Here is a 12,353-nt window from a genome sequence, read left to right as displayed (position 1 = left end):
GAAGATTAATCAAACTGAAAGATTTTCAATAATAAAATCTGGAGATTGAATAAACAGTAATTTCCAATAATCTTAATTTTTGTTAACAATTTTAATTACATCTTTTTGTCGAGGAATCAAATCCTGAATTTGCCCACATATTAATACATATGGAAGCGAGATTCTAAAGAGCAACAGATGATTACGAGCATCAGAAGATATTTTAAGATATGTTTAAAATAGTGTTTAACTAAAATAATTAATAGATGGTCAGAAGTTAGTCATGGTTTGAAAAAAAAGCTTATCTTCTTCAAACCGTTTAAAGGTTTCAATCAAATCTCACCGGTTAAACCTGGCAAAAAATGTGGCTCCATCTTACAGTCTTCAAGTAGTAATTTGTCATGTGGTTTGAAACCAGAAAGGTTTTTACTTTAGTTTTAAATCATCGTCCGTCGGAGGCTCAAGATTTTACACTGTTTTCTACTCACATTATTTTTGTTTTTTAAACTTGATTGTTATCAATTTCCATATCAATATTACAAGTTGTAAATCATTATTTTCATCCTGTGCACTTTTGTTATGATTTTGTTTATCTAACTATGTCAACCGATTCGGAATGGTAAGTGATAAAGATGTTTGTTGGTAAAGTGTTAAAAAACAAAAGAATTTTTTTGATATTCAGTTTCTCTGGTCATTTTAATTCGCACTTTATCTCAATTAACACTTGTTTATTTTGCGAAGTTTACTTGAATTTATTATTTGTCTTGAGTTTATACTAAAGTTCATTTTTCTTTCTACAGGCAAGATAGCTGCGATGATGAGCCTGATATAGACTCTTATCAATGTTATGTTTCTATAACCAGATTGACTGATAAGGAGATAGAAAGATGGACCAATCCTGCTTTAGTAAATTCGACTAGTAACAATAGTTTGACTACAATCGATCACAACTATTCTGTTTCTAGTATTACATATGACTCTGATGCAACAACTGTTGAAGATTTTGATGTAAATCGTCCTGGAGGTTCTGTAAAGAAAACTGAAACTGATGGGCCTTCCAGTTTATATGATGACGATGAAATACTTTCTATTGAATTGGATAAAAGTACCAAAAAGAAAGTGCAAGTTTATGATAAATGTACAATCCCGGATAAATTAGTGAGCAGATACAATGCACAGAAGAAAAGATTTTCATCGACCATACCTTTGTTTTGCCTTTTCTGCCTTAAAGAATATAGTCAAGTCAATCAAGTCTTATCATGTCACTATCAGCAAGCTAAACATTTCCCATTTCGGTGTGTTGAATGTGAAGAGTCTACACTTGATATTAAGGGTATGATTCAACATTATACCAAAACTCATCCCACCTTAACTCATGTTCAATATCGTCGTAGTTTTGCTCCAGCTAAAGAACGATGGGTACGAAAATTTGTGATTTATCAACTGAAATGTATTACTAACCAAGCCATAATGGTACCTAATGGTATTCTCCATAAGTATTGTCCTGTCTGTAATCAATGGGATTACAAACTTGGTGATAAATATCCTAAAAATAAACCTCATCATAAATTAATTACAGTATTGGACAAAAACCATATTCACAAGCATCTTAAATATCATCCATTCCAGTGTTTGTTGTGCCTTAAGAAAAATGTGCGTTGTGATTTTACTGTTGTTAATAAGAAAGCAAGACTTCATCTAATCAATCGCCATGGATTCTCTAATCCTACTGAACAAGATCTGAAAGACAATTTCGACTCACTTGGTATGATCCCTGAGCTTGAAAGATACATAAATAGTTACGTTAAATTCGTTCAAGAATCTTTCACTCGGCAAACGTTTCGTCTTTCACCAATCGCAGACACATCCAGTCAAACTCCAAAGAAAATATTATCCACTCCAGCATCTACTAAACAGTCAACTCCGCTTTCCATTTTATCTGGTGAAAAGAAGACTGGCTCATCAGGAAAAGCATCTAAAGCTATTTCGAAGTTAACTACGGGTAAAAAGAGACGACATGAATATACGATTGATGATATGTATTATCCGTCTCCTAAATATGCTAGAAGAGATTATAGTAAACCCAAGAATGGTAAAAAATCGTATAGTAATGACTCTTCTGTGATAGACCTTGATTCATTTTATGAGGATTCTTCCAGTATATATCTCAAACCTGATCAGGTAAGAAACAAATCTGAGCAATTGCTCACAGAAACATTTGTAGAAACATTTATCTAATCTCAATCTTAACTATTTTCTTTATTTCCACTAGGCTGCTCGAATCATCTGCATTTTTTGTAATTATCAAGTAACAGATATTCTCGCTGCTTGGGATCATTACGCAACTCACCTAGATTATCGTCCTATCAATTGTCAGTTGTGCCATAAATCATTTCCAGGACCAAAGGCATTTCAACTACATGGTGCAGATCACGTTGATCATGACAATCTTCCATACACTTGGCACCATGATGAGATTATTGAAGCTTGGAGTCGTGATTTTTTGAACTCGATAATCAATGACATTAATGCAAACCCAGAATTTGCTTGTTTTTGTCCAATCTGCAGTAAAAAATTTCAGAAACAAAAAGTTAGTTCGCAGAAGCCCTCCTATGAAGATGTGAGGAAACATATCTTTACTCATCTACGATACCAACCTTATCATTGTAATTTGTGTACCGGTGACAAAGTTTTTGTTGCGGACCTTGATATCGAAGGAGTCAGGCATTTAACTTTCCATGAAGTTATTTGCTCTAAAGAAGAGTTACCTAATCATTTTACTAGATCTCGAGGAATTGAAGCAGTAGATTCTTTCCTTATGGACCACTTTAAAAAGATTCGTCAACTCTTCAATACAACTAGTGGTAACATAAGTGCTGATGGTAATGTACCTAATGATCCATTGTGTGATGTTGAATCGCTTTTCAATTCATTACAAGAAACATTAGGACATAACACCTTGAATAATATACTTGATAATGTATCAAATAGCGAAGATCGGCCATCTAACCAAATCGATTATCCATGTACACCTTCATCAACAACATCTGATCCTGTGACAGCTTCATCGCCTATTGAACCTTATCAAGAGTCTTCACCCCCATCTCCTATTAAACCAATTGCAACTGTAACCAATGAGTCGTCCGACACTATGATCCCCAGTGCAAGTGAATCTTCTACTTCTGCTAAAAGTTCTCCTAATCCTGGTGAAAGTTCTCCCGCTCCGGCTGAAAGTTCTCCTACTGCTAATGAAAAGTCTCCTACTCCTGCTGAAAGTTCTCCTGCATCTGCCGAAATTTCTCCTGTTCCGATGGAAAGTTCTGCTCCGACTGGAAGTTCTTCTCCTACTGAAAGTTCGGATGCTTCGGCTAAAAGCTCTGCTCCCATAGAAATTTCTCCTGCTTCGACTGAAAGTTCTCCTACTTCTAATGAAAGTTCCCCTACTCATGAAAGTACTCTCGCTGAAAGTTCTCCTGCTCCTGTTGAAATTTCTTCTGCTCCGACTGGAAGTTCTTCTCCTACTGAAAGTTCGGATGCTTCGGCTAAAAGCTCTGCTCCCATAGAAATTTCTCCTGCTCCGACTGAAAGTTCTCCTACTGCTAATGAAAGTTCCATTACCCATGAAAGTACTCTCGCTGTACGTACTCTCGCTGAAAGTACTCCTGCTCCTGTTGAAATTTCTCCTGCATCTACCGAAATTTCTCCTGCTCCAGCTGAAAGCTCTACTCTGACTGAAAGTTCTCCTACTCTTGAAAGTACTTCTGCATCTGCCGAAATTTCTCTTGCTCCGACTGAAAGTTCTCCTACCGAAAGTTCTGACGTTTCGGCTAAAATCTCTGCTCCTGTTGAAGTTTCTCCTGCTCCTGAAAGTACTCCTGCTGAAAGTTCTCCTACCGAAAGCGCTGATGTTTCGGCTAAAATCTCTGCTCCTGTTGAAATTTATCCTTCTCCGACTGAAAGTACTCCTACTCCTGTTGAACGTTCTCCTGTATCTGCTGAAATTTCTCCCGCTCCAGCTAAAAGCTCAGCTCCTGTTGAAATTTCGTCTCCTCCGGCTGAAAGCTCTTCTTCTCCTGCTCCTTGTGAAAGTTCATCTACTCAAGAGTCACCTATGGATGTAACAATTATAAAAGATGAAAATAAAGGAAAAATTGTGAATAGTCTCACAGAACCACAATGCGTTAAAAATGAAAAGTTGGTTGGCGAGAAGAAAATTTCTGTAAAAACTGAAGATAGTCAAATGATGGTTGATATTCAAGATGATGTGATAAAGCCTATTGTAAAGAAGGAAAATGATCAAAAAGTGCGCATTAAACAAGAAAGGATACAGCCTGAGAGTGAAAAGCTAAATGTGAAAAATTCAAATGCTTCTAAGAGGGATAGCACTGGGTCAGTTAAACCTGTAACTCGAAAAATGCCAGCCCGAAAAGGAAGAGCCATCGTAGAAAACAAATCAACTAATACATCCCCAAAGCCACCAGAAATCAAAGAAATTAAATTAAGAAGTAAAACTATTGTGTCAACTGGGACACCTTCTTCTCGAACTCGTTCTAAAACAACTAAAGTTACTACAGCAACACAAACACGATCTTAAATTACCACATTCAACATCGACTTTTGCTATCCTCTCAATTGCTTGTTAAATTTCCCTGCTCTCAAAACTGTCTTCCCAAAGTCTTCTCATTAAATTTGCTCTCTCTATTTTTCCATTTTACTCTCATCTTTTTGTTGCACTCACTTGTCAATTCAAAATATCCTACTTTACTTTTATTACTGAAACGAAACTTAAATATTTTAAATAAATGCATTGATGATTATCTGATCGATTTCACTTTTCACTTTATCAAGTTTATTGAATAGCAAATAATGTGTTGTTCAAAATAAACCTTAAATAATTACTCGAGCAAGAGTTCATTTACTATTTAATCAAATAATCTAGAACTAAGTGAGTCAAATGTTGCTGCGATTAAATATGTCAATAGAGTTAACCAAAATGAATGATTTTAGTCACTAAATCGGTAAGGCGAAACAGTTTGAAATCAAAACAGATGCTTTTTTAGATCAACTTGATTTTGCTGACTATGATGGTTAAACGCTGCTGATTTAGAGTTAATTGTTTAAAATTGAAATTTATAAGTTAAGTTGAAGCAGCTGCAATCAGCCTTAAGCTGGACCAGGGAAAGTGGCTTTGCTAGTATCTTTAGGAACCCTTCGCCTGTACCACTTGCTCATGCCTTTTTTGATCCAACCCATAATAAAAAATTTGCAATAATAAATTGAGAGATTGTCCCTAGGTGTTTGTTTATGTTTTTTTGTGTAAAAATTTGTGCATATTTTCAACAATTCATTTGATCGTTTTCACTTGTTTTTCATTTAATTTGTTCAATCTTTTTTGACAATTAGTCAAATAACACAATGGCCACCGTTTCTATCAATGAGTAAGTTAATTATTTTTAATATTAATCATTGTATCGGACGTATAACTTTTAGTCTACATCACTCTCTTACATTGTATTCGTTTTTATTGATTTTATAATATTATTGTAAAAAGTTAATGTCATTTTTTATCTTCTATTTGTAGGACTTTGAAATGATGCTTTTTTCTTATTGGATCATTCCTGCAATAAACAATCAACAATTTTTGGAAAATTGCTAACATGACTTTTTTGAAAAGCCCATTAATCCATCCAAGTACATTAGGAGCTTCTGTTAGACGTAAATTTCCTGTAAGACGATCATGGATTCAACGAATAATTTTTATCAGACATGGACTTTTGATATCAATCTCTATCACAATCATCATTATTCTGATATTGACCTATCGCTTATCCTTAGGTTCATCATCTTACAATCTAGTCAGATTTCCACCTCAAGTAACTTTTCGTTGCCAATCCAATTACAATTATGAAATCAGATCTCGATTATATTCGCCTCAACAATCATTCAACCCTTACATCAATCAAACCAAACTAGATCTGGACTCAAAAGTTCTGCTTTTTGTAGAGAGTCGATATTCCCATCTTGGTAAAATGTTGATAGAGACTTTGGAGGCAACACGGATAAAGTTCAAGTTTGAAACATTGGTCAAGAGTTTGCCTGTTTTAACCAATTCAGATAAAGGAAAATTTGCTGTGATTATATTTGAAAACATCGAAAAATATCTACATATGGATAAATGGAATCGTGAAATTTTAGATAAATATTGTAGAGAATATAAGGCTGGAATTGTTGGGTTTATTCCAAATAAGGAAGGAACCATCCCAAATCAAGAAATTACCGGTTTTCCAATTACAATCGACTACAATATGCTTATACGTGATTTTAAAGTGGATGAAGAATCGACTATATTGCGACTAACTAAGCCCGGTTATCTTAATCCAGGTCCAATGCTACACCATAAAGTTAATGTTTTCCATTCTAACCATTCCAGTTACCGACCAGTAACAAAAGCTTATCTATTTGATCCAGAAACTTATAATATTAAAAACAGAACACACAGATATTCAGTTTCAAGTGAAGAAGAATCAACATCAATGGAAAATGAGAAATTTGAAATATTTTCTACTTATGAAGAAACTGTTTCCACTGTTCTTCAAGACAAAGGATTATTTGATGGCATTCAAAGGGTTATTTTTTCATCTGGCTTCGATCATTGGATAAATCGTTTACTGTTCATCGATTCTCTTTCTTATTTATCTCATGGTAAATTGAGCCGTCCACTAGATCGTTATATCTTGATTGATATTGATGATATATTTGTTGGTGAAGTTGGAACTCGTGTAAAGCCTAATGATGTTCGAGCAATACTTGAAGCACAATCACGTTTACAGACAATCATTCCTGGATTCAAGTTTAACCTCGGCTTTTCTGGAAAATATTATCATCGCGGAAATCAAGAAGAAGATGAAGGAGATGACATGTTAATTGCCAATGCTCACGAATTTTGGTGGTTTTGTCATATGTGGGGACATTCACAGCCCCATTTAACAGAAAACATCACTGCCCTAGAAATACGAATGAGAATGAACAAAGACTTTGCCCATTCTAATAATATTCCTATTGATTCAGGCTACTCAGTGGCTCCTCACCATTCTGGAGTTTATCCCGTTCATGAACCTCTCTATGAGGCATGGAAGCTGGTTTGGAATGTGAGAGCTACATCAACGGAAGAATATCCTCATTTACGTCCAGCACAGTTACGAAGAGGTTTCATTCATCGAGGAATTATGGTTTTACCACGACAAACTTGTGGTCTTTATACACACACCATTTTCATTGATAAATATCCTGGAGGTAGATCGAAATTAGACGCTAGCATTTTTGGTGGAGAATTATTCTACCTTTTCATTTATAATCCTATTAATGTCTTCATGACTCACATGTCCAATTATGGTAATGACCGTCTAGCACTTTATACATTCGAGTCTGTTATCAATTTCGTTAAGTGTTGGACAAACATTCAGCTATCAACAATTCCTCCAGTTGAATTAGCTAATAAGTATTTCCAAATGCATCCTGAGGAATCTGATCCCATCTGGATGGTAAGTTTTAATTTTTTGCTCATATCATCATTTAATTTTCAGTTATAATATATTTGAAATTTTGTTTTGATTTTCTCTCATTCAGAATCCATGTAAAGATAAGCGTCACTTTTCTCTTTGGTCCTCAAATAAGTCCTGTTCTCAGCTGCCTGATTTCCTTATTATTGGTCCTCAAAAAACTGGTACAACTGCTTTGTACACTTTTCTAACGATGCATCCATCCATTCGAAGTAGCAGCCAAAGCCCTGAAACATTCGAAGAGGTACAATTTTTCAGTGGTAAAAATTACTTCAAAGGATTAGATTGGTACATGAACTTTTACCCACCTCGAGTGAAAAACTCAACCTCGCAACTATTATTCTTTGAGAAAAGTGCCACTTATTTCGATGGTGATCTAGTTCCAATGAGAGCTCATTCTCTTTTACCTGATGCCAAAATCATTGCCATTTTGATAAACCCAGTTAGACGCGCTTATTCCTGGTACCAGGTTAGTCGACCTTTATTATGATCATTTTCGTTAAAATTCATTTCATTAAATTTTCTATTCGTTATTTTATAGCACGCTCGATCTCACCATGACCCTGTCGCTTTAAATTATTCGTTCTATGAAGTAATAACGGCAGATGAAAAGGCTCCAAAACATCTACGTAGTTTACGAAATAGATGCCTCAATCCTGGTTGTTATGCTACCTATTTGGAAAAATGGATTAACTTTTACACTCCTAGCAAGGTTTGTTTCAATTATCTTTAAAATAAGTCTAATTGAGAAAAAAATTATAATCATTCTATCTATTGCAGTTATTTATCATTGATGGAGAAGAGTTGAAATTCGATCCTGTTTCCGTTGTTAGTCGTGTTCAAAGTTTTCTAGAAGTTGAACCTTTTATTGATTATCAAGATCTCATCCGATTTGACCCGAAGAAAGGTTACTATTGTCAAGTTATAAAAAATAATGGAACCAAGTGCCTTGGACGTGGTAAAGGACGCATTTATCCACCTATTGACTCTAAATCTGAAAAATTTTTACGCACTTATTACTTACCTTACAATGTTGCTTTGTCCAAGCTTCTTACTCGTATTCATAAAAACCTACCTCGATGGTTAGAGGATGAATTAACAACCAGCTAATTTAAACTACATATAGAAACTTCCGATTCCTCTGTGAATAATGTTAATAATTGTATAAAAAGTTGATGCTACATTTGACTATGTTAATTTAAACCTACCTTGTTTGAACATTCATTAAACAAATGTTTTTTATTAATTAAAACTCCACTTAATCTATCAAATTTAAATCTATTTGTATTGCGTGTCTCTAAATACTAGATTGAATTCCAGAACTTAAATTTTTTTGACTTAAGTTTTCAATCAATCCAACAGATGGATTAATCAAAGATTAAGGTTAAAGGTAAAACACAGTAATAATGCTAGCGCTTGAGATGGGCATTGTCCCTTACTAACACTCACAGCAAATTCACACTTATTTTGTCAAAAAAATCAGAGTCATCTATTGATATCGGAGCTCAAGCCATAGCATAGATACTATTGAATTACCCTAGCATTATTTGATAAATGCTCGTGCTCAGTTTCTATTCCGGTGGACAGAATAGAAATGATCTAAAGCCCATGACAATCTCCCTGACCAAATATTCAATTTTACTCAGGTAGCCAGGGTAAAATGAATAATACAAACCTTGTACCTCAAACCTTAAAAAAGAGTTAAAATTAACTTTCAATCTCGGTAGACAGGGTTGATGGTAAAATCAATTAATTTGTTTGTTACTAATCATGAGTTATCATCAGCAACTTTGGTGGTCTAAACTATCAACAGTAACATGATTTCATCTATACAATCACATGAAAATCAAAGAGGATAAAAAGAAGGAATGAGAAGAAAAACACATCTCGTTTTATCCTGTTGAAAGAAGTGTTTCTCTATTCCCGATTCTTATGTTGCCTTAATGTAACCTTTATTTTCCACTTACTGTTAACTTTACCTATTATCTTCACACCCCGTATATTGTATCCACGTTATCATTGCCTTACTTACTTTTACATTTTGACCAATAACACATTTAATTCATTGAACAAGTTCGATTTTTTAACTCACTGCGGAAATACGAAACCATTATCTAAAGTTCATTTCTTCTAGTCTTTAAACTTTTAACAATTTGTGATGATAGAATCAACTGAAGATAATCCGACTCAGCCGATCTCTAATGAAACCGGCGATGTTAGTCAAACAACCCTTCAATCAATACATCTTAATAATAACGAGGAAAGTGGTAAACATGATAATGTCGATGGTACTGGAAACGAAGAGAAACCAGATGACAAATGTTCAGAGACTCTGAATAATCTCGAAGTTGATAAATCAAGCTGTGAATCGAATCAAGCTCTGGAATCACTATCGCAGTTGGAAGCTTCTCACACTGGTTTCTTAAATTTTCTGAATCAAATTTTTTCTGAACAGGTGGAAAAGTTTAAAGAGGAAAGAGATCGGGTTGCAGACGTTTTATCCAAGCTGCATGATAAAATTCAAAGTTTAAACGCTTCTGTGACCAATCTAGAGTTGCTTATTGAACAGACGCATAAAGAAAAGTCAGCCGCTAGCAATGAGGCCAAAAAGCAGTTGGAAAGGGTTGAAGAAACGTTAAAAGATGATGTTACTATTGACAAATCAACTGATGAAGAAAACTTTCGGATGGAAAAAGACGGCAAGATGAACTTGGACGTCTGAATATGTCTCTTGACCTCTTGCTTCGTGGTGATTTGGACGATTCGGATTTTATTGAGTTATTTGAGTAAATAAAAGCTTGAGAAAGTTGTAAATTTTCAATCGTGTTTCAAATCTTAATAAACATGCAAGTTATTAACAACAATATGAAAGGTTATATAAGTTAATCAAAAAATGGGTAACTTGAATCTCCGTTAAATATCAGTGAGATTCAAGAGAAGTGCACAGATCAAAATTAGTAATTATCAAAGAATTATGCTAATTGGCATTGAGTAATTAAAAAATATCATAAAAATCGAAAAATTTCTGGTTGTTTTACAATTCGCAAACTGTGTGAAAAGTTTGCATGGACTTATGCAAAGTTAATAGCATACTTAATAATACCACTGGTAATAGCTTTTTAAAAATTAACTTAGCGTGAAACCAGTGTAATTAAATTAGTTAAAGAATGCTTATTGTAGTTGATGTCATTCTCGTAATATTGAATGTCAAACTTTAGGGTAATGGTCAGAACTAAGAGAACTGTAAATAAATTGTTGAAAGTAATCATTTCATGATGTGGTTCAACAATTTTACTAGGAAAATGATAAGTTTCAGGTCTTTAACTCTTCTAGTCAAAGAACGTTAAAGGTTTGATTGAAAATCGAATGATCTTCTTTACAAAGAACAGAAAACTTTATTTCTCAAAATGAAAGCATTTTCTAGTTTACCATTAAAATTTAAATCGGTGAAATAAGTTTCATGAAAAAATCAGTTTGAACAATCGATTAAAAGGCGATCGGGATTTCAACTTTTACATCGATATTATAATAGTTCCAAGAGTTTGAAATTTTTTCCATCCATTAATAAATTGTGAATCAGAAACTTAAGCTTACAATTAATCCAGCAGATGGAGTGTATGATTAAGAATCAGCTGTTGATTTAGTGTCAAGTCAACAGCAATGTTATGATATTTTAAAAGTCCTGTTAAATTTACTGAATACTGCAATTTATTCAATTATACACTATTGTGACTATTGTCTAAACTCATTCCTTCTAGCCTTTAAACTTTTAACAATCTGTGATGATAGAATAAACTGAAGATAATCCGACTCAGCCGATCTCTAATGAAACCGGTGATGTTAGTCAAACAACCCTTCAATCAATACATCTTAATAATAATGAGGAAAGTGGTAAACATGATAATGTCGATGGTACTGGAAACGAAGAGAAACCAGATGACAAGAATGGTGCCTTAGATGACAAATTTGAAGAGGCTCTGAATAATCTCGAAGTTGATAAATCAAGCTGTAAATTGAATCAAGCTCTGGAATCAATATCGCAGTTGAAAGCTTCTCACACTGGTTTTTCACATGATCCAAATTTTTCTGAGCAGTTGGAAAAGTTTAAGAGGAAAGAGATCGAGCTTTAGACGATGTATCCAAACTGGGTGATAAAGTTAACAACTTCTGTGACCAATCTGCAGTTGGTTATTGAACATATTCAAAAAGAAAATGAAAAGAAAATCTTTAGCGAAGCAACATGAAGCTGCTATAGAATCAGAGCGTGCAATACAAAACGATCTACGACAAGAAATTGAAATTTATGAAAAAAGGTCAATCGAAGCTTCTCAAGCTCTTCAAGCTGCAACTAGATTGACCGAAAACATCGACAATAAGGAGAAGATTATAAAAATTTGAAACAAGAGCTCAGTGATAAAGATCATCACATATCTAAACTGGAGATGGATATAGCCAATTTGAAAACTAGTTTTGAAGGAAAGGTTGACAAGCAAGTTATAAAAATCTGATACTTGGATATTTCGGTACACCAAATGATGAAAAGCATGAAGTTGAACGCTTGCTAGCTCGTGTATTAGATTTCAACGAGGAAGAAATGTCTCGTGCTGGCTTATCTTTTGGTCGTCAACCAAATAAATTTACTGTTGGTCCAATAAATCCAGCAAACTCTTCAGATAAAGTGAAATCAACTGCAACCGGATCGGTATTGTTAGCTCCTTCACAAAAACTAACTGTTAGCAACTCTGCAATAGCCTCTCCAGGATCGACTTGACTTCATCAGTCTTCGTCACACGAAACCAATCCTGAATCACTATC

The 12,353-nt window shown here is 34.3% G+C and overlaps 2 protein-coding genes across 2 annotated transcripts; both read left to right on the top strand.

The window, feature by feature from the left end:
* The first annotated feature begins 377 nt into the window (after window positions 1-377).
* Window positions 378-4,796, top strand: LOC107359909 (uncharacterized). Its single transcript, XM_015926502.3, has 3 exons — window positions 378-598; window positions 780-2,160; window positions 2,252-4,796. The coding sequence occupies exons 1-3, from the start codon at window positions 579-581 to the stop codon at window positions 4,571-4,573; spliced, it is 3,723 nt and encodes a 1,240-aa protein (XP_015781988.2). The 5' UTR covers window positions 378-578; the 3' UTR covers window positions 4,574-4,796.
* A 506-nt stretch (window positions 4,797-5,302) lies between these two features.
* Window positions 5,303-8,790, top strand: sfl (N-deacetylase and N-sulfotransferase sfl). Its single transcript, XM_015926630.3, has 5 exons — window positions 5,303-5,417; window positions 5,561-7,520; window positions 7,606-8,007; window positions 8,080-8,250; window positions 8,319-8,790. The coding sequence occupies exons 2-5, from the start codon at window positions 5,637-5,639 to the stop codon at window positions 8,646-8,648; spliced, it is 2,787 nt and encodes a 928-aa protein (XP_015782116.2). The 5' UTR covers window positions 5,303-5,417; window positions 5,561-5,636; the 3' UTR covers window positions 8,649-8,790.
* Window positions 8,791-12,353: the final 3,563 nt, after the last annotated feature.

This window comes from Tetranychus urticae, chromosome 3 (genome assembly GCF_039701765.1).
Source record: "Tetranychus urticae isolate SD_2017Ah chromosome 3, NJAU_TeUrti_SD_1.0, whole genome shotgun sequence".
NCBI lineage: Eukaryota > Metazoa > Arthropoda > Arachnida > Trombidiformes > Tetranychidae > Tetranychus > Tetranychus urticae.
Note: the sequence above shows the minus strand (reverse complement) of the source record. Positions and strands in the feature narration are given on the sequence as shown.

Coding starts and splice junctions, on each gene's coding strand:
- LOC107359909 (XM_015926502.3), top strand. CDS start 579: ATGTCAACCGATTCGGAATG. Junction 599..779: donor ATGTCAACCGATTCGGAATG/GTAAGTGATAAA, acceptor TTCTTTCTACAG/GCAAGATAGCTGCGATGATG. Junction 2,161..2,251: donor TATATCTCAAACCTGATCAG/GTAAGAAACAAA, acceptor TATTTCCACTAG/GCTGCTCGAATCATCTGCAT.
- sfl (XM_015926630.3), top strand. CDS start 5,637: ATGACTTTTTTGAAAAGCCCATTAATCCATCCAAGTACATTAGGAGCT. Junction 7,521..7,605: donor AATCTGATCCCATCTGGATG/GTAAGTTTTAAT, acceptor TCTCTCATTCAG/AATCCATGTAAAGATAAGCG. Junction 8,008..8,079: donor GCGCTTATTCCTGGTACCAG/GTTAGTCGACCT, acceptor GTTATTTTATAG/CACGCTCGATCTCACCATGA.